Genomic DNA, 21,757 nt, shown 5'->3' on the forward strand with positions numbered 1-21,757 from the left:
AAAACATCAGCCATTCTGGTAAGTAACCTTACATATATTATTTCATGTCTTCCTTTAAACACATTAAGAAGAGATGACAGCAAGGTCACATACGTCATGCATGGCAGACTCTGCAGTGTCAGAATTCAGGTTAGCCCCGTTCCAAAGTACTGAGATTTTAGAATTCTAGCTTGTCTCACTTTTATTTATTTGCTTTAATTTTTACTTAACTATAGTTGGTTTATAATACTGTGTCAGTTCAGGTATACGGCTTCACATCCTTCTCCATTATAGGCTATTACAAATTACTGAATATAGATCCCTGTACTACACAATAAATCCCTGTTGTTTATCATATATATAGTGGTGTGTGTATGTTAATCCCATACTCCTAATTTGTCCTTCCCCCTTCTGTTTCCCCTTTTGGAGTCACAAGTTGTTTCCTGCACCTATGAATCTGAGTCTGTGTTTTGTATTACTAAATAAGTTCATTTGTATCTTCTTCTTAGATTTCACATATAAGTGATATCACACAATACTTGTCTTCCTCTATCTGACTTTCTTCACTTAGTGTGATAATCTCTAGGTCCATCCATGTTGCTGGAAATGGCAGTATTTCATTCTTTTTTGGCTGAGTAATATTCCATTGTTTACATGTACCACATCTTCTTTATCCATTCATCTACTGATGGACATTTAGTTTGTTGCTTCCATGTCTACTGGGTCATCTTTTCTTTAAATAATACAAAACTGTTTACCATTTTTACACCATTTCCTGAGGTAATAATATCAAGGTAACTAAGATTCACAAAATGCTTTAAAGTAATATAATTCTAAAGTTAAAAAAAGGACAAAAGGAAAGCATGAAAGCCAGATTTCCTTAGGCTGGGAAAATTTATAATGAAGAAATAAACCTAATGCACGATCAATATCAAGAAGAAAGTGCCTGCAGTACCCCAGGCCTGACCAGTTTTTCTTGTTGTGTGTATGTGTGTACATGTTTTGTGTCTGTTAAATAACCCAAACAGGTGTTTCAGCTACAACTCTGTGAAACCCAAATGAACAAGTACAGACAAGTATATGAACAAACTCAGTTTTCTTAAGTCACAATCAGGAATGGCATGGTGAATTTGTAACTTTCCCTATTCCTTGTTTTACCACGAAATACTGAATTAGCTAATAATAGAGATTTTAAAAAAATATTTCTTTAGTCTATATACCAATTATTCATACAGAAGTCAAAAACTAGCTTTAAATATCAAGACTATGACTTATACACGTATTTAAGAAAGACTTTTTCAAAGTTTATTAAAAACTTTATATTTACCAAAATTTAACAATTTACAAATGATTATACTAAGGATTTACCCAAATGGTTACAAATGACAATAAAAATTAACACTGAAGCTTTCAACATTAGGATTTTACAATCTGATGTTATTCCAAGAATTCTTTTACCCAGATGATATAAAAGGCATTCATTATGAAGCAAACTCTAAATAAAAAACAAATTTATATACAAGGGCATATTTTGCTTTAATCATCAATTTAAAATATTTATCATGGCAATCCCTTAGTATAATTCAAATGTTAGAAACAAAATCATTTCAAAAATTTACACCTGTATTGCTTTATTTTACAACCCAAAACATTATGTTCAACTATTCAGTACACATGTACAGATCAAGATTCTTTTAGAGGTGTTTACCATGAGTCTCTTGCCTAAGTCTCTTTAGATAGGTAAACACTAGAGACCCACCTTGTGCTGTTCAATGGCATCTATCCACTGCTGTCTGTGATCTGGATCTTGAGCACGAAGATACCAAACACTATCATTTACACTAATATCAAATCGGCATTCATCAAAATCATGAGGCTGTGGAAGAAAAAGGGAGAAAAGGAAAAGCAAAGGTAATTATATTCTTAGAAGTGTTATACTCCACAGAAAAAACATGAACATACCCATTCTGCCCGGTGAGAGACTCTTGTTATTCTTTTTGTACTCAAATAACTTTTTGAAGATATTTCAGATAAAGAGCACAGCAAGGGTATAATTACCAAAAACCATGCTCATTCACTATTTCTACAAATGAACTGACACATGAACTACAGACATGTTTTTAAAAAAGAGGTAAAATATTTTCCATCAAATGCTTTGAATCAGTGTAAAGTAGTGGGAAAACATCTATTTCTGCTTTATTGACTATGTCAAAGCCTTTGACTATGTGGATCACAATAAACTGTGGAAAATTCTGGAAGAGATGGGAATACCAGACCACCTGACCTGCCTCTTGAGAAACCTATATACAGGTCAAGAAGCAACATTTAGAACTGGACATTGAACAACAGACTAGTTCCAAATAGGAAAAGGAGTATGTCTAGGCTGTATATTGTCACCCTGCTTATTTAACTTATATGCAGAGTATGTCATGAGAATTGCTGGGCTGGAAGAAGCACAAGCTGGAATCAAGAGTGCCAGGAGAAATATCAATAACCTCAGATATGCAGATGACACTACCATTATGGCAAAAAGTGAAGAGGAGCTAAAAGCCTCTTGATGAAAGTGAAAGTGAAAAAGCTGGCTTAAAGCTCAACATTCAGATCATGGCATCTGGTCCCATCACTTCATGGGAAATGGGGAAACAGTGGAAACAGTGTCAGACTTTATTTTTGGGGGCTCCAAAATCACTACAGATGGTGACTGCAGCCAGGAAATTAAAAGACGCTTACTCCTTGGAAGGAAAGTTATGACCAACCTAGATAGCATATTCAAAAGCAGAGACATTACTTTGCCAACAAAGGTCTGTCTAGTCAAGGCTATGGTTTTTCCTGTGGTCATGTATGGATGTGAGAGTTGGACTGTGAAGAAAGCTGAGTGCCAAAGAATTGATGCTTTTGAACTGTGGTGTTGGAGAAGACTCTTGAGGGTCCCTTGGACTGCAAGGAGATCCAACTAGTCCATTCTGAAGGAGATCAGCCCTGGGATTTCCTTGGAAGGAATGATGCTAAAGCTGAAACTCCAGTACTTTGGCCTCTTCATGCAAAGAGCTGACTCATTGGAAAAGACTCTGATGCTGGGAACGATTGGGGGCAGGAGGAGAAGGGGAGGACAGAGGATGAGATGGCTGGATGGCATCACTGACTCGATGGATGTGAGTTTGAGTGAACTCCGGGAGTTGGTGATGGACAGGGAGGCCTGGCGTGCTGCAATTCATGGGGTCGCAAAGAGTCGGACACGACTGAGTGACTGAACTGAACTGAACTGAAAGTAGTGGGAATATCACTGACAACACAATTTTAAAAAGGGCAAAAGTAAGTTTTACTAAAGACATTTACTGATATTTTTCTGCTTTCATTATTCAAAAGTAAATTCTCATCATCAATAGTCTTTCATTAAATTTGATAAGTAAGATATTTTTATATTCTATCAAAAAATAACATTAACATCCTTCAAAATATCTCAAATTAACTTCTAGGCTTTTTTACATCTTTTAATAGCCAGGAGAGTCTCTAATGAAAAGCAAAAGTAAAATGAACACTACATCAGATCTATGTTAGAGGAAACTGCCTTCATCAAAATGTAAGCAATTAGTGCAAATGTAAAATATCTGGTTCAGTGTTTCACATTCTTCAAAACAATATATAAAATAAATATTTTATATACTTGTTTTTCTCTCAATGAATGAGTTCAAATATGACAGGATCATATCACAAATACAACCTCTTCTTCTACTGGATAAAGTACAATGTCCTCTTCTGTAAACTAGCTTAGCCTTAGAGGAAAGAGACTCCTCCCTAGTCTATATAGTAATAAACTTACTAGCTGAATGCAATCTACATATTGTGTTTATTCTCTCCCACCTTTAACAGTATCAATCTTTTATCTCCTTATCAGTTTATTCAACAAAAACAATATAAGCTAATTCCACAATGTTCTTTAGCCTATGAAACAATTTCTCTTTTAATATTAAGACAACTAATTCATGGCTCTGGCTAAAAGATAAAAGTTAAAGCTCTGAGTCACTATGTGCTGGGCATCGCAGGGAGGGAGTGCATGCTGGAAAGAAGAGACAGGAAGGGAAGGGACAAGACAGTGCACACCCTGCTTCAGTCACTATGAATATGGAAATACGCAAAAGACAACTTTAACACTCAAAAATATGACTGTAAACTTAACTGAAAGCTAAATATTCATAAATCTTAAGAATGAAGTCCAGTCATTAAGAAAAGCTTCTTGGAGGAAGGAATGCATATGTACTATCTGAAAAACTAAGTAAATAATTTATCTGATCAGTCTACTGTTGTAAATAAATAGCCCAGAGGTTTTTAAACTTTTACTATGAGATATAATCATTATTATATTTCTAGTGACTATTCTTAAAAAGGATTTATATTTCATAGTGTTCAATATTTTCATTAAAGCTTTAGAAAATAAAAAGGTAATATATATATACAGTCATTGCTTATTTTTTGCTGGGGACTGTTTCAAGGACTCCTTTGGACACCAAAATTTCAGATGCCTAAGTCCGACACATAAAACAGCTCAGTACAACTAGCTCTCCTTATCTGCAGACCCTGAGTTAGTGGATATGGGGGTCACCTATTGTTCAAAATTTACTAGTTTCCCCAGCCAATTCTTTTTCCAGCTTTCATATCTTCAAAATTTCCTTATAATCTTCCAAAGAGTCCCATGCCACATTTTAAATATTTCTAAAAACAGAAACTTGCCATTAAGTTTTCTCTGGGTGTGAATGACTTAATAAAACCTGAAATCAACGTAAGTAAACTTTGCCAAATTACTAAATCTGTTAAGTATATCAACTATGTTTTCTTTTCCCTATGTTTCAAAGTTTCAATATATGGAGAACTTTAAGCTTTTAATAGATAAAAATGTTATACACAGGAATGGAATAAAATGATACTCTGCAAATCTAGAATTAAAGAATTTGAAAACTTCATTGAATGTCACATTGATATGAGATGCAGTATCTCAATATCCGCTCAAAGAGATGGAGCTGACAGAACGTGTACACAAAGTAGCCATTTCTACCATCAGCAGTCTGAGGGATAGGTGACACAGAAGGGGGTCTACCAATTTTCAGGTGGCAGTATGTAAACGACACAGAAGTTTTGAATCCCTAAAAAGTCAAGATGTGCAGGAAGCGGCTAAAGAAATGACAGATTTGTTAAGAGGTGTGTTTAGGAGGGTAAATCAAAGTCTAGACAAAAAGTTTACACCATGTCTCAACACATACACACTCAAACACACAATACAACAGTCTCCCTTTATCTAAGAGAAATACATCCCAAGACCCCCAGTGGATGCCTGAAACTGTAGGTAGTACCAAATCCTACAGAGAGAACTGGCCTGTGAACAACAACAGGATTAGGGGTCTGGTGCTGCAGAAAGCCTGAGTGTCTTACAGTCATTCCTCTGCATCTGGGGTCACCATCCTCGAATTCAACCACTCCTGGATTGGGCAGTACTGTAGGTATTATACACTACTGAAAAATCCTGAGTATAAGTGGATGTGTGGGGTTCAAACCTGTGTTGTTCAAGGGTCAACCGCCCTATGTGTTTTCCTATACAGGTATTAAGGAGCAGGTAGTATACACAGCATGGATATGGACAAAGGAACAAGCCATGGCCCACCAGGGACAGAGCAGCCTGCATGACATCTCATTATGCTGCTCAAAACAATGTGCCATTTAAAATTTATCAACTGTTTATTTCTGCAATTTTCCACTTAACACTTTCAGATCTTAAAGGTAACTAAAACTGCAGAAATCGAAACTGCTAATGGGTTGGAAGGAACTACTGTGGATAGTTAGACTTTAATTCAAAGAAAACTAATCTTATCTTTACTTAGAATTTCATTGTGGATATTTTATTCATCATGCTGCTGTTGCTGCTGCTAAGTCACTTCAGTTGTGTCCAACTCCATGCGACCCCATAGACGGCAGCCCACCAGGCTCCCCCGTCCCTGGGATTCTCCAGGCAAGAACACTGGAGTGGGTTGCCATTTCCTTCTCCAATGCAGGAAAGTGAAAAGTGAAAGTGAAGTCGTGGATTACTCTAAAAAAACACATCAAAATACTATTTATCTTGATTACTGAGTTTTTTGATGCTATCTTAAATTTTACAACTTAAGTTAGTCCCTCATTGGTCTTATCCTAGTTGTAGCCCTGACAGATGATTAGAAGAAAACCAATAAAGGATAAAGAACAAAATTAGATGAAAAAATACAAGAGGTGGTAGATGTAAGAGATGACATGAGCTACCTTCAGAAAAAAATAACTAAAAAATCTAAAGAAGAGATAAAGCAGCAAGCAATGAAAAGTAAGCTAAAAGAGCTAAGAAAAAAGAAATGAGTTGAAACCACATCAGAAGCAGCAATAAAAAGCAAATAAGTCTGTTTTCTAAACAGACTTGAGAAAAATACAAAGTAAAAGAAATATAATGAGTGAACAAAGGAGGTTAAGCAAATGATTTAACTGGTGTTTTAAAAGAGGAAAATGCAACAAATGTAACAAAAAATTCAAAGACACTATCTTCTCTTCTTTTTTTAATCTTTTGGCGCCACCAGGCAGGCATGTGGGATCTCTGGCCCTAAGGATCTTAGTTTTCTGACCAGGGATCAAACCTGCATTGGCAGCACAGAGTCTTGACACTGAACCACCAGGGAAGTCCCGATACTATATTTAAATGAAATGTTCAATCACAGATCCAAATGACATATTATACCCAGGAAAAATGGTCGCAGGAAATAAACTCAATGTGAAGGCTTATTTTGTGAAATCAATTTAAGAAAGAAGAAAACGATTCTCAAGCTTTTTCCATTGTCACCCCCTACTCCAAGAAAAAACAAATTCTCCTTAGTGAGAGAGATCAAACAGTAAGAACTAAGATTTTGTCCAGTTCATTTTTCTTGGAGGCCACATTAGATATTGTAAATACCTAAGATTATTTCACTTTCCCAAAAACCAAGTATAGGGGCCCACTGAGAATGAGAACGCACATGCTAGGGAAGAAAGCCAACAACATAAAGGAAAACGTAGATGGGCCTCATCCTTTACCATGTCAACATTCACTGTCAACAACAGATATACCAAAAGGTGAAATGGCATTTGTATCTACTCTTGGTCTGCCTTATTTGTTCTTAGGGCTGCTGTAACCAAAAAACCCAGCATACACTGGGTAGCCTTTTAAAAATTTTTTTTTATTATTATTTTTTTGTTTACTTTACAATATTGTATTGGTTTTGCCATACATCAACACGCATCCGCCACAGAAAAACACCAATATAGTATACTAATGCGTATATATGGAATTTAGAAAGATGGTAACGACAACCCTATATGAGAGATAGTAAAAGAGACACAGATGTGTAGAACAGTCTTTTGGACTCTGTGGGAGGGGGGGGGGGATGATTTGGGAGAATGGCATTAAAACATGTATAATATCATATAAGAAACGAATCGCCAGTACAGGTTCGATGGGTAGCTTTTTTGATTGTTTTATTAGTGAAGTTTTACAATCTACCTACGTGGCGTGTGCTGCATGCTCAGTCTCGAAGTCGCATTTGACTCTTTGCAACCCAATGGACTGATGCCCGCCAAGTTCCTCTGTCAACACTGGACAGGGTTGCCATTTTCCTCCTCCAGGGGATCTTCCCAACCTAGGGGTGGAACCCATGTCTCCTGCACTGGCAGGCAGATTCTTTACCTCTGAGCCCTGGAAGCCCCCAAGGTAGCTTTAACAACAGAAATTTCTCTTAGTTCTGGAGGTATGAGCACGGGAGGGCGCTCAGGGAGGGCCTTCTTTCTGGTTTGCCGATGGCTGCCGTCTAGGTTTGTCCTCATGTGGAGGACAGAGAGCGCTTGGGTTTCTTCATCCTCTCATAAGGGTACCAGTGTCACCATGGGGGCTGTACTTACATGACCTCAACTAAATCCAAATTCCTCCCAAAGGCCCCACTTCCAAATTACCATCACAGTGAGAATTAAGGCCTGAACACATACCACAGCATCCATTATCTATCAAAATACCCTTACAAGAAAAGAGGCATATATCCACAAAGAAAAAGAAGGAAAACAGCTGCCAACAAAATTTAAAGCTGGAATGTGATAACTGACATTAACAGGCCTGAATATGCTGAAAAATAAATATATACAAGGAAAAAGACAAAAAAAAAAGCCAATTTGTTTTGGAGGCATCAAGTAGCACTAAAGGTAAAGGCATGGGAAGAGCTGAAAACAAAACTAATCAAGAGTCATTAAAAAGTGGAACCAGACCCCTGGAACCTCATTTGCCTACCCCACTGTGCAGTAACATTAGAGGCCCCACCTCTCAGAGAGTTGGTACCAGACAGGTGTAGGAAGAAGGGACATTCCTATAAACAAGGAAAGGTGAAAAAGCAGATAAGGCAAAGTGTTCATATTAAAGGATTCTTTCCCTTACTTGATTCCCAAAAGTTCTGTACCCATACTTGTTCCTTCTATCTCCTTCTGCCTGTGAGGAAGATTCATCTGCAAGAAAACTAAGTAATCCGAGAGAAAAGACATATAGTAATAATACTTAGGGGTTTCATAACTGGACACTAAATCAGTATGAAAGTTCTAAACCACAAAGATATAGAAAAATTACCTTTCAGAACTGGAAGATATGCTTTATCCAAAATGGAGAAGTAACCAAGAGAAGTAAGAAGCAATGGAGATCCAGGAAAAGAAGCAGCAAAGGGACTTCCCAGGAAGACATTAAGGAAAATGCCCACAGCAGAGTTATGTAGAAGATGGAAAAGTCTAGATTAGAACAGTATGACAGGATGATTTAGAAGGAATTTCTCTAGTGGGAGGAAAAGTAGAATAAAAAGATTAACTAAAAAAGTTAAACTCAGTGGAGAGGGTGTAGGAAGATTTCCCTAGAAATTCAAAGAAAGCCAACCAAATTTTAATAAAGTTTACTGACATATAATTAATATATAATAAACTATCCATTTAAAGTGTACAATTCAATGGTATTTTCACTTGTATATAACCCATGAAATCAATACCATATCAGGACAGAAATGTTTTCATTTCTGTCTATTCCTTTGTCACCAGCTTCCAGAAACCAAGGATCTTCTTCCTTTCACTGTATATTGGTGTTCACTTTTTCTAAATTTATATAAATGTAATCAGATAGTAAATACTGTTTTTAGTATAACTATCTTGAGATTTACTCATTCTGCTGTGTTTTATTGATAACTTATTCTTCCTATTGCTGAGAAGAGTTTAATAATGCTGGATATAACATATTTTACTTATTCATACCTGCGGTTGGTAAAAAGTTCATGTCTTGTAAGGATACAAATTTTACTTCTTTTGACTTAGAAATGGGCTGACTCATAAAACAGATAAACAGTCAACTTTAAAGAACTGATGAAAGTAGCTGCAGCCATTTTACATTCTCACTGGCAGTCTTATCACATCTACTTACTCCACATCCCTGCTTGATTTACGTATAGGATTCTATTCTGTTCCCCTGATCTATAATGTCTATTCTTACTCCAATAACAGTATTTTAATTACTGTTGCTTAACAGCAAATCTTGAAATCATGTAGTATTATGTCCTCAAACTAAACTCTTTTTTTAAAAACCTGCTTTGGCTAGTCTAGGTAGTTTGCATTAGAAATTGTAGTAACAAGGGCATTAATACCTTAGATTTTTTATAGATTATTATGTTAAGATGTGATACTGTAACAATGCTGAGCCTTCTAATCTATGGACATAATATCTCTCCATTTAGGTCTTCTTTATCTTGACAATCTCACACAGTTTGCAGGTAACAGTGTCCAAAGTATAGTATACAATGTTAGACTGATTCCTGAAGTAATTTTTTTACGCTGTGTATGGAATTGTTTTAAAAATTCAAGTAGTGTTTACTAAGAGTTCGCACACCACAAATGGAAAGATCCTACCTGCCTCAATGAAAATCAAAGATCCTACATGCCATAACCAAGATGCAGCACAGCCAAACAAATAAGTATTTTTAAAAAGTCAGTTTGCTTAGTGTATATGACAGTACATTTTTTAACTGTATATTAACCTTATATTCTACGGGGTTCCCTTGTGGCTCAGCTGGTAAAGAACCCACCTGCAATGCAGAAGACCTGGGTTCGATCCCTGGGTTGAGAAGATCTCCTGGAGAAGGGAAAGGCTACCCACTCCAGTATTGTGGCCTGGAGAATTCCATGGACTGTCCATGGGGTCACAAAGAGTCGGACACGACTAAGCAAGTTTCATTTATATTCTACAATCTTGCAAAATTTACTTAGTAGTTCTCAAAACTGTTTACCTAATAAATTTGAAGGAAAAAAGAACAACGTCGAGTTTCCCTGATAGCTCAGTTGGTAAAGAATCCACCTGCAATGCAGGAGACTCCAATTCAATTCCTGGGTAGGGAAGATCCCCTGGAGAAGGGATAGGCTACCAGTATTCTTGGGCTTCCCTTGTGGCTCAGCTGGTAAAGAATCCACCTGCAATGAGGGAGATCTGGTTTTGATCCCTGGGTTGGGAAGATCCCCTGGAGAAGGGAAAGGCTACCCACTTCAGTACTCTGACCTGGAGAATTCCAAAGACTGTATAGTTCATGGGTCGCAAAGAGTCAGATACAACTGAGCGACGTTCATTTTCACTTTCAGAGAACGATGTCACCTGCAAACGGCTTTACTTTAGCCTCTCTGATATTTATGTCTTTTTATATTTTTTTTCCCTTGCCTTACTGAAATGACCAGGATGTCCAGAACAATGTTAAACAGAAGTGGTAAGGGCAGATATCTTTGGCCTATACCTAATCTTAGGGGAAAGGCATAGTATTTCACCATTAAGCTTGATGTCAGTTGTGTGTTTTTGTGGATGCTTTCATTCAGTTAAGTTCAGTTCAGTCGCTCAGTCGTGTCCGACTCTTTGCGACCCCATGAATCACAGCACGCCAGGCCTCCCTGTCCATCACCAACTCCCGGAGTTCACTCAGACTCACGTCCATCGAGTCAGTGATGCCATCCAGCCATCTCATCCTCTGTCGTCCCCTTCTCCTGCCCCCAATCCCTCCCAGCACCAGAGTCTTTTCCAATGAGTCAACTCTTTGCATGAGGTGGCCAAAGTACTGGAGTTTCAGCTTTAGCATTATTCCTTCCAAGGAAATACCAAGGCTGATCACTGGTTGGATCCCCTTGCAGTCTAAGAGACTCTCAAGAGTCTTCTCCAACACCACAGTTCAAAAGCATCAATTCTTCGGTGCTCAGCTTTCTTCACAGTCCAACTCTCACATCCATACATGACCAGTGGAAAAACCATAGCCTTGACTAGACGGACCTTTGTTGTCAAAGTAATGTCTCTGCTTTTCAATATGCTATCTAGGTTGGTCATAACTTTCCTTCCAAGGAGTAAGCATCTTTTAATTTCATGGCTGCATTAGGTTGATGTTATTTCTAGTTCTCTAAGAATTTTTATTTTCAATACTAAGTAGTATTGAATTTTGTCAAACACTTTTTTACTTGTCTGCCTTTACTGAAATTTGTTACAAATTTTTCTCTTTCATTTGTTAATACAGTGAATTAAAACGACTGATTTAATAAAATTATATTAACCTTGCATTTCTGGGATAAACAACACTTAGTCCTTTTTATGTACTATTGGACTTGATTTGCTAATATTTTGCAAAGAAATACAGTGTTTATGTCTACCAGAGATACCAAGCTGTAATTTTATATTCTTGCAATTTGTCTGATAGGCCTAGGTGTCATGGTTATACTGCCCACATAATGTATGTTGTAAAGAGTCTGTGTAAGATTGGGATTATTTCATTGAATATATGAAAGAATACGGTGGTGAAATCCTATGGGTGTGTTTTCTTGGTTAGGCAGGAATTTAAAAATTCAATGTTTTAGACATTGCTTTATTTACATTTTTAGTATCTTAAAAGCAGTAAGAGGGGAAAATATAACCCTGTGCTGTGCTTAGTCTCTCGGTTGTGTCTGACTCTGAGATCCCGTGGACTGTAGCCCACCAGGCTCCCCTGTCCATGGGGACTCTCCAGGCAAGAATACTGGAGTGGGCTGCCATGCCCTTCTCCAGGAAATATAACCTTATTATTTACCCATATATTTATTTTCTCTATGCTCTTCATTAGCGCCTAAAGATCTGACTTTGCCTCTGGTATATTTCCCTTCAGCAAGAAAAACTTCCTTTAGCATTTCTTGTTAAGGCAGGCCCATCCACAACAAGTTCTCTTAATTTTCCTTCATCTGAAAACATCTTTATTTCATTTTTGAAGGATAATTTTCATTGAATACAGAATTCTGAATGGAAAGTTTTTTGTCTTTGAGCCTCTACGGTTTCTAATGAGAAGTGTATGGTAACTTGAATCACTGTCCCCCAATATGTATGGTATTTCTCTATGGCTACTTGCAGCATTTTTTTACCTTTGGTTTTTACAGTTTGACTATGATTACTATGATTATCCTGTTATGGTGTCTGTTAAGTTTGGGGAATCTGTAAATTTATATTTTTCACCAAATTTGCTAAGATTTTACCATAAGTTCTTCAGTTTTTTTTTTCCCTTTTTCCTCTCCTGAGACTTCTAAAGGCCATTTAATTAGAAATTGCCTCAGAGATCCCTGACATTCTGTTCATTTAAAAACAAACACAAAATCCTAAACATCTGTTATTAAGAATGACTTCTTTTGCTCTAAATTCAAAATCTTGATTTTCTGTCATCTTCATCTGCTACAAATCCTATACAGTGAATGTTTTTCATTTCAGATGGCATTCCTTTCAGTCCTATTGGTTCTTTTATACGTATTCTTTGTCTCTTCTGAAACTACCTTTTATTCATTATAAGCGTATTCTCTTTTACCTAAAAAAATTATAAATAATTATAATTTACCTCAAATTATTATAAAAATAATTTTACTTTAAAACCTTCGTCAGATAATTCCAATATCTTTAACTTCGCATTTATTCATGTCTTTGCCCTTGAGAATGTATTTCAATTTCCTGGCTCTTTGTATGTTGAGGGAGTTTATCTTGGACATTGCGAATGTTAGGTTGTGAATTCTGGATTCTATCGTATTATTCTGAAAAATACTATTTTGTTTCAGTGGGCAAAAATTTTTGCAGGCCAATTCTTTTGTGTGTTTAATGGGCAGCATCTAGGACCTTAGTTCAGAAGGTTTTGGTCTGGCCTGTACATACACTGCTGAGGATCAAGTACAAATCTGCGCAGAGAGTTAAACTCAGAATCTGGGGTTCTTCTTCTCTGGCTCTTTTTTTTTTTTTTTTTTCTGGATTATTCATTAACTGGACCCCTCCTGGTTCTTACAGCTAAAAAGATGGCAGTTTTCTTTAAAGGAGTTTTAACATCCCCAAGTCTCTGCCACAGTACCAGTGACTCAGGTAACACCCCAGACTGCTTTCCATCTGTCTCATGCGTGCATGGCTCAGGAGTCAGCCAGAGACTTGGGGAGAGTTTATACACACAATTTTGAGTTCCCCTTCTTTGGCTTCTCATTTGCAGGATTCCCTCATTCTCCAGCAGCCCCAGATAGCAATAAAGAAGGCAGAAAAAACTTGTGCTTTTGTCTACTGCTCCCCATTAGGATCTATCCAGCAGAGATTGTTAGCCCTGGCAATGGCAGTCAGCTCCAGTTTCCATACTCATTTAGAATTCCCGGAACCAGACTCGGTGAAGTATAAGGGGTGGGGGAGGACAGGCTAAGCACCATGCTTATTTGTGCCACAGAACTACAGAAAGAATAAAAGAATGAGAATCAGTAATTTGAAGCTACAGACAGACTGATTAAAAGAAACAATTAGTCTGCCTAGACAACAGCTCTAAAAATAGCCAAACTACCACTCCAGCAGAAGATTAGAGTTTTCTATTTGGGTATGTTGAACTACAGGAACCCCTAAACTAATAGCTATCAAGGAAGGCTGAAGAAAGGGTTCAATATTTAAAAGAGGAAGACAAAGTCTACAGTGAGTAATAAGACCCCACTCCCACCACAAGATTCCACCTCCAAAGCAGTCAAGCAGTATGTCAAGGCTGTATATTGTCACCCTGCTTATTTAACTTCTATGCAGAGTACATCATGAGAAATATTGGACTGGATGAAGCACAAGCTGGAATCAAGATTGCTGGGAGAAATATCAATAACCTCAAATACACAGCTGACACCATCCTTATGGCAGAAAGTGAAGAACTAAAGAGCCTCTTAATGAAAGTGAAAGAGGATAGTGAAAAAGTTGGCTTAAAACTCAGCATTCAGAAAAGTAAGATCATAGCATCTGGTCCCATCACTTCATGGCAAATAGATGGGGAAACAGTGGAAACAGTGACAGACTTTATTTTGGGGGGCTCCAAAATCACTGCAGATGGTGAATGCAGCCATGAAATTAAAAGACACTTGCTCCTTGGAAGAAAAGTTATAATCAATCTGCTGCTGCTGCTGCTAAGTCGCTTCAGTAGTGTCCAACTCTGTACAACCCCATAGATGGCAGCCCAACAGGCTCCCCCGTCCCTGGGATTCTCCAGGCAAGAACACTGGAGTGGGTTGCCATTTCCTTCTCCAATACATGAAAGTGAAAAGTGAAAGTGAAAGTGGGGTGGCGAAGAGTCAGACACGACTGAGCAGCCCACCAGGCTCCTCCATCCACAGGATTTTCCAGGCAAGACCGCTTAATAAAAAGCAGAGACATTACTTTGCCAATAAAGGTCCATCTAGTCAAAGCTATGGTTTTTCCAGTAGTCATGTATGGATGTGAGAGTTGGACTATAAAGAAAGCTGAGCACCAAAGAATTGATGCTTTTGAACTGTGGTGTTGGAGAAGACTCTTGGACTGCAAGCAAAGCCAATCAGTCCATCCTAAAGAAAATCAGTCCTGAATATTCATTGGAAGGACTGATGCTGAAACTCCAATACTTTGGCCACCTGATGTGAAGAATTGACTCATTTGAAAAGACTCTGATGCTGGGAAAGATTGAAGGCAGGAGGAGAAGGGGATGACAGAGGATGAGACGGCTGGATGGCATCACTGACTCAATGGACATGAGTCTGAGTAAACTCCTGGACTTGCTGATGGACAGGGAGGCCTGGCATGCTGCGATTCATGGGGTCACAAAGAGTCGGACACGACGGAGCAACTGAACTGAACTGAAAGCAATCAAGGCTCCTAGAGATATGGGTGATTCCTGGGCTAGAATAGGTAAGGTACACAATGAACTTAGAAAATCTTGAGCCTAAAAGTAAGGGGGTACTTTTTAGCGGTGGGGAGGTGGTCCTGGGGGAGAATGTCAAAAGGACCAAAGAAAACAGCTCTCAAAGGACTTCAGTTACCCAAATCAAGGGCAATTAGATCATCAAAATACGTAAGTACAGTAGTGGATTATAGTTCACTGAATAATTCAGGAATGTATGAGTCCATTCTGTTAACAAATGGAACAAAAACAGAGGGCTTTTAAAGAACAAAAAAGAAGAATGCTGACATAAATGTGAAAAGGGTTCATAGAACTGGAAAATCTCCATTTTGCAATCATTACAGAAATCACTGGGTGAGGCAGGCATCATAAAAGATTATTAAATCAAAAAGGGGGACGAGTCTGATGAAGAATAGGATTTTTATACATGGTCTTAAACGTCTTCCCAGAGAGCTAACATTTTAAGTTCAAGGAGAACAGTCACTACAAGCAGGAAAACTGGACAATCCCTTGACTGGATGATTGAAATTAACATCACATGAGATGCAGACAGAAACATGTGCCTCTGATGTAGTATCATGAGAAGGATATCATATCATCTGGTAGTTATTTTACCAAGGATGAACAACCTGAGTCTAATCAGGAAAAACTGTAGGACAAACTCTGAATGAATAAAATTCTATGAAATAACTAGTCTATATTTTTTAAAAACATGAATGTTATGCCAGGCAAAGAATGGCTAAGGAACTGCTCCAGATTAAAAGAAACCAAGAGACATGAAAATTAAATGCAATATATACTCTGAACTGGATTCTGACTGGAAGGAAAAAATATGCTATAAAGGAAACTGCTGGACTAAGTGATAAATGTAGACTGTAGATTAGAAAAAGGTATTACATGAAACTTCTTGTATTTTTGATAGCCAAATTACATATTTAGTAAGAGTATCTTTTGGAAATTATTCACTAAAGTATGCATGATGTATACTATGTATTCTCAAATGACCAAGAAAAAAAAAAGTGTGTGTGTGTGTGTGTGTAGAGGGAAAGAATGGTGAAAGAAATAATGTTAAAATACTGTTGATCACTTATTAAGAAAATGAAGATCATGGCATCTGGTCCCATCACTTCATGGGAAATAGACGGGGAAACAGTGTCAAACTTTATTTTTTGGGGCTCCAAAATCACTGCAGATGGTGACTGCAGCCATGAAATAAAAGACGCTTACTCCTTGGAAGAAAAGTTATGACCAACCTAGCCTAGATAACATATTGAAAAGCAGAGACATTACTTTGACAACAAAGGTCCGTCTAGTCAAGGCTATGGTTTTTCCAGTGGTCATGTATGGATGTGAGAGTTAGACTGTGAAGAAGGCTGAGCGCCAAAGAATTGATGCTTTTGAACTGGTGTTGGAGTTGACTCCAACAACTGTGGTGTTGGAGAAGACTCTTGAGGGTCCCATGGACTGCAAGGAGATCCAGCCAGTCCATTCTAAAGGAGATCAGCCATAGGATTTCCTTGGAAGGAATGATGCTAAAGCTGAAACTACAGTACTTTGGCCACCTCATGCGAAGAGTTGACTCATTGGAAAAGACTCTGATGTTGGGAGGAACTGGGGGCAGGAGGAGAAGGGGACGACAGAGGATGAGATGGCTGGACGGCATCACCGACTCGATGGACTTGAGTTTGGGTAAACTCTGGGTGTTGGTGATGGACAGGGAGGCCTGGCATGCTGCGATTCATGGGGTTGCGAAGAGTCGGACATGACTGTGCGACTGAACTGAACTGATTGCTTATTGGCCTTTTGGCTAAGACTAAGAGTAAAATGCTGGTGAATCTAGGTGTTCTTTGGAGTTATCTACATTACTCTGACAACTTTTCTGTATTAAGTTATTTTAAAATAAAAAGTTAAAAATGATACATTAAAAGATACCAGTAATAAACTCTGTGCTTTCTCTACTGTCAACAGTTCCCTGTGAGAGTCAGTTGCTCAGTCTCTCCTTGTATCTCATTGTCAAGGGGAGCCAATGTCATCAAACATTTGAGAAAACTTTTAACATTAAAATCAAAGACTAAACACACCAGGGGCGGGGCAGGGTGGGGGGCGGTGGATTAGGAGGAAGAATTCTGAAGAAATCAATGATGTAAGGACCAAAAGATAAATTCATACACACATACATACAGTGTGATTCATGCACACACAAACATGCACAAAACTTGTAACTCCAAACAGGCCCTCTTCCTTGACATGTTGACTTTGAGTTAATTGCCTCCTCCATCTTCTCTTGAACACCTAAGAGGCACCTCAATATATTCAAAACTGATTAGCTGATTTACCTCCAAAATGTCTCCTTTTGCAGGCTTCCTTTCACATTTCTGTAAATGGTAACTATGGGTTGCTTAGACCTGAAATCATCTGACTCCTCATGTTCCTCACACCTCACAAGGAATCCATCAACAAATCTGCAAATTTTATCAGCTCTACCTTCAGAATAATCTGGAATCCAACCATTGCTCATAATCTTCACCAACACAACTCTGGTCCAAGCCACCATTTCTCATCTGCATTACTTGCAAGAGCCTCCTACGGCTGCCTGATTTTATTTTCCTGCTTCCATTCCTGCCTCCGACAGTTTATTCTTAACACAGCAGCCAAAAGTGATCCTGTTACAAGGATCAAATCACTCCTCTGTTCAAGCCTCCAATAACTTCCCAGCTCACTCAGCATGAAAGCCAAAGTACTTACAACGACTCACAGTCAGGCTCCACATGGTCAGGTCCCACAGCCTCCTGCCTTCTTTGTCTACTCCACTCCAGCCATACAGGCCTCCTTACAATTGCTTCAAGTGGTCCAGGAGGGTCTTTACAACTGCTGTTCCTTTCCCAGTCACCTCTCCCCTTACTCCTTTTCCTCTTTGAAATTTCTTTTCAAATACTCCATTTCACTTATTATAAAAACTACCCCCTTTATCTCTAAAATATGGACAAATCTTACAATTTGATATCAACTAAAACTGGTAATGTGGCATATAAAATAATGGCTTATTGTAAATTTAGTGGCATCAAACTCATTAAAATACCAGTAATACTTTGCCAGGGAAACCTTCCCAGATCACCCTATAAAAAACGATGCTTAAAAAACAAAACTTTCTTAACAAATATGTGTTAGTGTAAGAGAGTAGATTCAAGAACAGATTCCCAGACAAGGTCACTCTGATCAACTTCAAGGCCCCTAGCTGCAAACTATCTTCCCCCCAATTTTTTGTTTTTGTTCCCCCCAGTTGTAAGGAGGCCTGTATGGCTGGAGTGGAGTAGACAAAGGCGGCAGGAAGTTGTGGGACCTGACCATGTGGAGCCTTACTGTGAGTTGTTATAAGTACTTTGGCTTTCATACTGAGTGAGCTGGGAAGTTATTGGAGGCTTGAACAGAGGAGTGATTTGATCATTGTAACAGGATCACTTTTGTAAACCTAATTTGCAAATCTTCAGAAAAATATACAGGAAGATAAAATTATAAGTATTCATTATTCAACTTTTTTCTTTTAACATATTGACTTAATATACCCTCTGGGTTGTTTGTCTCTTATTTTTACCTCAATTTTGATAATTTCTGAATAAACAAAATGGTTTCAATTTCTATCCTCAAATCAAGGGCTGACCATGATCCAGGCAGCCTCAATTTTTTCGTTTTTAATATGCTTTGACATGAGTGTTGTCCAATACAGTAGTCACTAGCCAGGTGTGACTGATTTGAACCAAGATGTGCTAGAAGTATAAAATATCATACACTCTGCATTTTGAAGACTTGGCATGAAACATCTTAGTAATAATATTTTATGACTATAAATCAGGATAATATTTTAGATACATATAGAAAACTTTTAATTACATATATGTGACTTGCCAGGTGGCACTAGTAGTAAAGGACCTGCCTGCCAATGTGGGAGACCTAAGAGACGTGGGTTCGAGCCTTGCATCAGGAAGATCCCCTGGAGGAGAGCATAGCAACCCACTCTAGTATTCTCGCCTGGAAAATCCCCATGGAGGAGCCTGGTGGGCTACAGTCCATAGGGTCTCAAAGAGTCCAACACGACTGAAGCGACTTAGCACATAGCGCGTGTGGCTTGCACTTGGGACTCACATTATATTTCTATAAGACAAACATGATGTAAAGCATTCATTTATCTATCTAACTAACCAACTAACCATCTATCTGTAACCAACTAACAGATAAAATGGTTATGAGTACCTCTGATTTACCAAGTACTAGTCAAGGCACCCAGGATACAGTGATGAGGAAGAACAGACACAGTTCCTAACTGCAGAGCTCACATTAACCAAATCATAAGAACTGCAAAACTTCAACCACAACTACAGATAAGAAAGGTGTACTGCCATCCCCTTCCTCTCTTGCCCTCAATCTTTCACAGCATCAACTCTTCACATCAGGTGGCCAAAGTATTGGAGCTTTAGCATCAGTCTTTTCAACGAATATTCAGGTTGATTTTCTTTAATACTAACTGGTTTGGTCTCCTTGCAGTCCAAGGGACTCTCAAAGAGTCTTCTCCAACACCACAGTTCAAAAGCATCAATTCTTTGGTGCTCAGCCTTCTTTATAATCCAACTCTCACATCCATACATGACTACTAGAAAAACCACAGCTTTGACTAGACAGACCTTTGTCAGAAAAGTAATGTCTCTGCTTTTTAATACACTGTCTAGGTTTGTCACAGCTTTTCTTCCAAGGAGCAAGAGTCTTTCTAATTTCACGTCTTCATTGACCGTCTGCAGTGATTTTGGAGCCCGAGAAAATAAAACCTGTCATTTTTTCCATTTTTTCCCCATCTATTTACCATGAAGTGATGGCACAGGATGCCATCATTTTAGTTTTTTGAATGCTGAGTTTCAACCCAGCTTTTTCACTCTCCTCTTTCACCTTCATCAAGAGGCTCTTTAGTTCCTCTTCACTTTCTGCCATCTGTATATCTGAGGTTATCAATATTTCTCCTAGTAATCTTGATTCCAGCTTGAGATTCATCCAGCCCAGCATTTTGCATGATGTACTCTACATATAAGTTAAATAAGCAGGGTGACAATATACAGCCTTGACATACTCCTTTACCAATTTGGAACCAATCCATTGTTTCATGTCTGGTTCTAACTGTTGCTTTTTGACTTGCATAGATTTCTCAGGAGGCAGGTAAGGTGGTCTGGTATTCCTATCATTTGAAGAATATTCCACAGTGACCGTGGTATCCACACAATCTTAAGGCTTTAGCGTAGTCAAAGAAGCATAATGCTGGACTTTATAACCAGAGCTTCTTACTCATTAGGTCTGAGGTAGGGCTTGAGAATTTGTATTTCCAACAAGCCCACAGCTGATACTGATACTACTGGCCTGGATATCATATTTTAGGTATAATGTCAATGCCCTCTGCTTATGTTCCTTTTATTTAATATTTCCTTGTTTTGAAGTGGCACATTTCCCAGAAGAAACATCTGTGGAATGTTTTTTACTTATTATTATGAGAATTCTCAAACATATGCAAAAATAATGAACCCCCATGCCACCATTCAGCTTCAACAATTACCTCACTGTCATTTTCATTTCATCAACACCCTCCACCAATTCATGCCTGCATAAATGGATTATTCTGAAGAAAATTCAAAACATATCATTTCATCCATAGATATTTAATTACGTATCTCTAAAATAAAACATTTTTCAAAAACCACAAGAAGTAAATTTTTTAAGACCTTCATATTTTAAAATGCTTTTATCTGCCTTTATACTTCCTTAGTGGTTCAGCTAGATACAGAACTCTATGTTGAAAATATTTCTTCACAAGGCAAGTATGACCTTTTCTATTTTACCTACCAGCGTTGTTCTTGAAAAGCCCACAGCTATTTTGAATCCTTGTCCTTTGTTGTGATCTCCCCCCACCTGCCGCCGAACCATTCAGGATATTTTTTCTCCGAAGTGGTCTGACTCACCTCAAAATATGTCTTTCACGATTTTTTTGTTTGTTTTTCACCTATGGTGTTGGATCTTCATTGGCCCTTTCAGTGTGAGAATCCATGCTCTCAACTTCTGTAAATGTTTCTCATATTCTTGCATTGAAAGTTGCTTTCTTTTCTCTCTTTCTGAAGCTCCCACAGTTCACATATCAAATCTCTTTCTTTAGTTTACCTTTTCTCCTGTTTCCTATCCTTTTGCTTTTTGCTACTTGTTGGGAAATGTGTATAATTCTACCTTCCAATTCGTTTGATTTTTTTAAATCACTGACCATATTAATAATTTCTAAGAGCTCTTTTTTACCTTCTTCCTTTCTTATAGTATACTTTTTTGGATTAATGATTCCAAATACTCATTTTAGCTCTTTGAGAAAAGTAACAAATTTTCTTATTTTGTGGAATATTTGAGTAATCTATTGCCTAGTATTACATTTACTCTCTTGATTTCATTTATACTGAAAACTTTCCTCACAGGCCTGGTAGTGTTGACTGTTCATTTCTAAAAGTGAGGGATCTAAAAGCTGC

General features: G+C 38.0%; 1 protein-coding gene across 4 annotated transcripts in view; it reads right to left on the reverse strand.

Moving 5' to 3' along the window:
• Positions 1 to 21,757, reverse strand: part of COL4A3BP (collagen type IV alpha 3 binding protein) — a 131,506-nt gene that overhangs the window by 88,015 nt on the left and 21,734 nt on the right. For all 4 annotated transcript variants that reach the window (XM_027552902.1, XM_027552901.1, XM_027552899.1 and 1 more), the window contains one exon: positions 1,739 to 1,855. In XM_027552902.1, the coding sequence (XP_027408703.1) occupies positions 1,739 to 1,855 (117 nt within the window). The remainder of the gene's footprint in view (positions 1 to 1,738; positions 1,856 to 21,757) is intronic.

The sequence above is a fragment of the Bos indicus x Bos taurus genome, chromosome 10, assembly GCF_003369695.1.
Source record: "Bos indicus x Bos taurus breed Angus x Brahman F1 hybrid chromosome 10, Bos_hybrid_MaternalHap_v2.0, whole genome shotgun sequence".
Taxonomy (NCBI): domain Eukaryota; kingdom Metazoa; phylum Chordata; class Mammalia; order Artiodactyla; family Bovidae; genus Bos; species Bos indicus x Bos taurus.